At 26.3% G+C, this 5928-nt stretch overlaps 1 protein-coding gene across 2 annotated transcripts; it reads left to right on the forward strand.

The window, feature by feature from the left end:
* Positions 1-1469: 1469 nt before the first annotated feature.
* Positions 1470-5407, forward strand: LOC105625201 (probable hydroxyacid-oxoacid transhydrogenase, mitochondrial). 2 transcript variants are annotated; one of them, XM_012206542.1, is made up of 8 exons: positions 1470-1522; positions 2124-2229; positions 2750-3013; positions 3331-3563; positions 3649-3882; positions 4349-4511; positions 4896-5177; positions 5324-5407. In XM_012206542.1, the coding sequence occupies exons 1-8, from the start codon at positions 1470-1472 to the stop codon at positions 5405-5407; spliced, it is 1419 nt and encodes a 472-aa protein (XP_012061932.1). The 2 variants fall into 2 exon arrangements, with proteins under 2 accessions (XP_012061932.1, XP_012061933.1); XM_012206543.1 differs by having other exon boundaries at positions 1470-1519.
* The last annotated feature ends 521 nt before the right edge of the window (positions 5408-5928 follow it).

A 5928-nucleotide genomic window follows, 5' to 3' on the forward strand; every position in this document is an offset into this window, starting at 1 on the left:
TCTATTATATATATATACACACACACACATATATATATATATATATATATATATATATACATATATATATATACATTGTAAATAATAAATATCGTTTTAATAAAATTTTATTTAGAATCAAATTCGAATTTTCTGTCTTAATCAAGTTTAAAAAAAAATAATAAAAGAAATAAAAAATCCAACTTGAGTATGCTACAAAAAAGAAAAAGGACATTAATGACAAAAAAAATATGTTAAAAATTATGAAGGCTAATATTGGGATTCGAAAAAAATATAATGTTTCATTTATAAAATTTGTAGAAGTGATTAATATTCAATCAAGATTCACTATAATAACGTATATAACAGAGAGCACTTGTAGAGATAGATGACGTGGAATAAGCTCGATTGAATAACTTCTATCACAACAAGAATCAACGCGATAAACTTGTGCAAAAAAAAATAAAAAAGTCGATCAAAATCAGGTCTGACATACCGCATTAATTTTTGCACTATACTATTTATTCAAGGTATTCCAGAACTAATTATTGAAAAATTCTATTAATAAAAAACTGTAAGATTTCATAGTATTATGTAAAAAATACGTTATATTTAATGTAAATTATATTGTCTTGAAGCCGAGACATTACTGTATCTCGTTTTAAGTAAAGTTATAATTTAAAAAATTAGATTAAACATTTACTAGTTATTTTTATAGGAAAAATTCTCTAATCTATTATTGTAATCTATTATTGTATATAACTTCAAAATTATTAATTTATAAAATTTATTAAATTTTATTGTTATTATTCAGTCAATAAAGTTTTCGTTAAAGTTTCAATTATCAATAGAGCTACACAAATTTTAATAAATAAAATTATCTTTAAAAATTTATTCAAATAAATTCTAAAAATTCTAAGCTGTGAAACATTTTTGAAATATTTATTTTAAAAGCTTAGATCTTTATATAAAATTTTGATTGAATATAATCATTCATGGAAATGTAACACACAAATAAAGCTTTATATTCATCTTCTCATAAATCACAGATAACAAATTCTTAATTTTTAATATTTATTTCTTTTGTAACATTCTTTTTGCAATCATTTCAATATATAAATTCAATATATAAATTTCATTTAATTTAAATTTTTGCTTTAAACATCGAAATTTCGGAAATGATCTCTTAAATTGAATGATAGAAAGTAACACTACAAAACGTAACTATTAACACACGTATTGATACAGCCCTGTTCATATATGAATACGAATACATGGATAACAGAGCCACCTCATCAAAAGCTTAACTGGTAAACAGCCTCAGTGGAAGGAAGGGGAATATGAACTGATCGTGATACCAAGACAAGAGTACAGCACGAGAGTTTGTCGAGAACATCACTCCACAATATTTTCAAAAGACCTGTTAAATTTTGTTTCTACCACCGCTGTTTTGCTATTATTTAGACAATCACTCCTAACAAGTATTTAAAATGTTGCCGAGGCGACGCGTTATTGAACTTCTGCAAGTCATTTCATCCCAGTCGTAAGTAAACTACAGTATAATTTTTATTTGGAAAAAATTAATATAGCAATGCAATCAAATAAATCGCCAAGTATTTTGATTACGGTCTCTATCGTAAATCAATTAATATGATAAATTTTATGCAAAAATATACATTATGTTTTTAAATCAAAATAAAGAGAACTAAGTAATCATGCTATAATTAATAACAAATAAATATTACTTAAAATTAAATATATAATAATTGCTACAAAAAGAATATTTGAGTTTTTACAATTAAAATTAGTTCTCGCAACAATACTTACATCAAAAGATCATCTTCATTATACTTTTATTTACCTTCCTTCTTAAAAAGATATAAGTAAACACAAGTACATTTAGAATCCTGCTTTATGTTATTAAAGCAGTGGAAATAATTTTCACCTGTATTTTGTAAAAATATTATATAAGAAACGTAAGAAATATGAGAATGGAAACATCAGTGATGTAACATCAATGACAATCTATCACAAAATAAAATAAAGTAGCGCAAATTAGTTCGGTGACGTTTTTCGATGGGATTATTTGAATGAAAGAATAGAAGTATATTGACCGTGAAAATTAAACTGTTCTGGATTTTTAGATGCAGATGTCCAGCGCACGGAAATCCAGGAGCGACTAGCGTATGGGATCATGGAAAAACACGAAGCACTGCAGCAAATACGACCGATAAGGAATATGCTTTCGAGGTAAAATATGTATAGATAAAATTTGTAAAGACAAGGAAATTATTTATAAGAATTCTCCTTAAAAACATATGGTAAATATATTGATTTTATCGCAGACTCCGCGATTATGAAATAAAAAAATCTATCACATACATTGTAAATTCAGTTAAGATAACGTGTTTACAGCATATTCAATGCCACATTTAATAATCTAGATATATCATAGATGCAACAACAGATTTTAAAACTATTTCGTAAAATTAGAGATTATTATTTAAAGATTATTAGTATAGATATAATAAGATATCTCTCTTTCTCCCTCTCTCTGCTCCCCCCCTCATCCTCTATTTTAAAAGTTAAATTCGACTGATTACACAAAAAACAACGTATCTCACAAATATAAAACCAAAAATTTTTAAACATAATTCTTGAATTCAGTAATTTATCTTTTCTTTATATCACTGAAACATTTGACAATTAAAATGTGATAATGTCATAATTTATGTATATGTTAATTCTTAAAAATTACGTGAAATTTTAGATGGCCTGTTCTACGGTGCGATATGGAGTAGGAGTAACAAGAGAATTAGGAATGGATATACAAAATTTAGGAGCAAAGAAAACGTGTCTAATGACTGATCCTAATTTGATGAACTTAGCTCCTGTAAAGACTGCTATTGACAGTCTTTCCAAATATGGGATTCAATTCGAGATTTACGATCAAGTACGAGTGGAACCAACTGAACAAAGTTTACAAGATTCGATCAAGTTTGCCAAGCGTGAAAATTTTGACGCTTTTGTAGCGGTACGTGCAAGAAACGCGATAGAAGAAAGAACGTTAATACTATCTCGTTTTTTGTAAAATATATACCACTGAAAAAAATATAGTCAATTTTGATAAATATTTAGTTGAATATTGCCAACTAAATATTTATTAAAATTAACTATATTTCTTTTTCAGTGTATATAAATTAAATTATATTCTCTTTTTGTATCAATTATATGTTATATTACAATATATCATTAAATAAATCTTTATTTCTTTATATGTAATAATTAATAAAATATATTATTATTATTATTATATAATTATATATTATTTTTTTTATTGCTAATTCGCAGGTTGGTGGTGGTTCCGTAATGGATACTTGTAAAGCGGCAAATCTATATAGTTGCGATCCAAATGCCGAATTTTTGGATTACGTAAACGCACCGATCGGAAAAGGTAAACCAATCCGAGTACCTCTGAAACCACTTATCGCCGTTCCAACAACCTCCGGTACCGGTTCTGAAACAACTGGAGTATCTATCTTCGATTATCGACCGCTAAAGGCCAAAACAGGGATCGCTAACAGGTAACGTGCAGTATAAATCGTTGGATAGAAAGAAGAAATAAAAAAAATATATATATATATTAATTTATCAATTATTTTATTATAGATCTCTACGTCCTACACTAGGAATCATCGACCCTAAGCATACTCTGACATTGCCGGAGAGAGTATGTGCTTACTCCGGTTTCGATGTGCTCTGTCACGCTTTGGAATCTTTCACAGCGATATCCTATACAGAGAGAACACCATGTCCATCAAATCCAATTTTGAGACCAGCTTATCAAGGTAGCAATCCTATCAGCGATGTCTGGGCGCGATATGCTCTCCAAGTTATGCGCAAGTAATTAATCAGTCAATTACTTATGAAAAATTGCATATTCAATATCTGCACATATTTGTACATATTTACAATATCTGTACAATACCTGTACATATTTTGAACCAAGGATTTCCAGATAGTAAGTTAAAAAGTTAATTTTCATCAAGTCAAAAGTAAAATTACAAAATTATATTAAAATATAAAGCATTATTCTAATTGATTTCAAAATAATTACATTACTTTTACAAAAACAAAAACTGTTTTTCAAATATAGCATAGAAACCGCTTAAAAATTTTTGATATCGCTTAATCTTTCATCAATTAAATATAATTTATGTCATAAAATTAAAAAATGTTGAGAACATTAAAAATTTTTTTGTTTCAAAATAACTGGCTTCAAAGAAAATAAATAATTTAATTTTCCAAAACTTATTTTTTTTAAATAAATATTGTTTATTCATAAATGAACATGTAATTTTTTATATAGATACTTTGAGCGAGCAGTTTATAATCAAGAAGACTTGGAAGCAAGGGGTCATATGCATTTAGCAAGTACAATGGCAGGTGTTGGTTTCGGAAATGCTGGTGTTCATCTTTGTCATGGACTTTCGTATCCTATAAGTGGAAATGTTCGAAATTTCCAACCAAAGGTAAATTAAGAACTTGAATTTATACTTTTTTTATAATCAATAACAATCTTAATTTACTTAAATACAAAATTTACAATAATTTATATTTAAACTTCTATATATTTATCGCAAATATTCAAGCAATTTTTATTTAAAAAATAGAAAAATATTTGATTACAATAGCTTTCCAAATAGCAATTCAAAAATATGACTCCTCTCTTCTTAAGTTCTCGAGAGAAATCTCCATACACTTTATCTCTTATTTAGAATATATTTGTAAAATTATATACTATATCTTCCTAACTCTAGCTTATCAAATTATTAATTATTATATAGTAAATAATTGTATATATTAAATTATTTAAAATTCTTTGATATTTTTATTGAATTTTTATTATATTTAAGGGATATAGCAATGATCATCCCATAATTCCTCACGGTTTATCCGTGGTGATATCCGCACCAGCAGTGTTTTCCTTCACCGGAAGCGCATGTCCAGATAGACATCTGGAAGCTGCAAAATTACTCGGAGCGGAAGTTCAAAATGCTAAGCAGGCTGATGCGGGCAAAATTTTGGCCGACATTATAAAGGAATATATGCACCTTATGAAAATCGAAAACGGTTTAACAGAACTCGGTTTCAAAAAAGAAGATATTCCTACGTTAGTTCAAGGCACTTTACCTCAGGTAAATAACATTCAGTAAATATATTCTTTATTAAATAGAAAAATTACACATAATTAATATAGTATAATGATCAATACATTTGTCTAGGTAAAAACGCCATTAAAAATTTCACATCACATTAAAATTTATCTCCTTTTTTCTTCTAGCATCGTATCACGAAATTGGCGCCACGTGAACAGTCAGAAGAGGATCTTGCACAATTATTCGAAAATTCATTTACCATTTATTAATTTAATATTTATAAAAATTAACGTTTTAATTAATTATATAAATTATATAACTATATAAATTAAATTGTAATAATATTATTTTTATACAAAAAACAAATTTTATAATTTTTATAAAAAACATAAAAATTAGATTTAGCAAAAAGATTAATAATTAAATAATTGTGAAATTGTTAAATATTATACATATGGATATATAATATATATGTAATATATATGTAATATATATGTAAGTTTTTAATTAGTTTATATAAATATATGTACGTATACTGCTCAAAAAAAATTATGGCAAGAAAAATTTAGAGCAAAAAGTTAATCAAATTTGATTAACGATAACTTTGCGAAAAATTATCGTAGGATAACGAATTTTTTTTAATTTAAAATGCTATGAAGCTTAAGTTTAAAGTGCCCTTTTATTGTAATCTCTAAAAATAATCGCAGCAGCTTGCATTTTTTTTTAAATTAAAAGACAAACATGAAAACATGTTTATCATATTAAAAATCATCAAATTTATGCGCGGATT

This window comes from Atta cephalotes, assembly GCF_000143395.1.
Source record: "Atta cephalotes unplaced genomic scaffold scaffold00282, whole genome shotgun sequence".
Classification (NCBI taxonomy): domain Eukaryota; kingdom Metazoa; phylum Arthropoda; class Insecta; order Hymenoptera; family Formicidae; genus Atta; species Atta cephalotes.

What these genes read in the sequence shown, in the direction of transcription:
- LOC105625201 (XM_012206542.1), top strand. Translation starts at nt 1,470, where the DNA reads ATGTTGCCGAGGCGACGCGTTATTGAACTTCTGCAAGTCATTTCATCC. An exon ending in ATAAGGAATATGCTTTCGAG is followed by an intron (nt 2,230 to 2,749) that starts GTAAAATATGTA and finishes GTGAAATTTTAG; the next exon opens with ATGGCCTGTTCTACGGTGCG. An exon ending in ATTTTGACGCTTTTGTAGCG is followed by an intron (nt 3,014 to 3,330) that starts GTACGTGCAAGA and finishes GCTAATTCGCAG; the next exon opens with GTTGGTGGTGGTTCCGTAAT.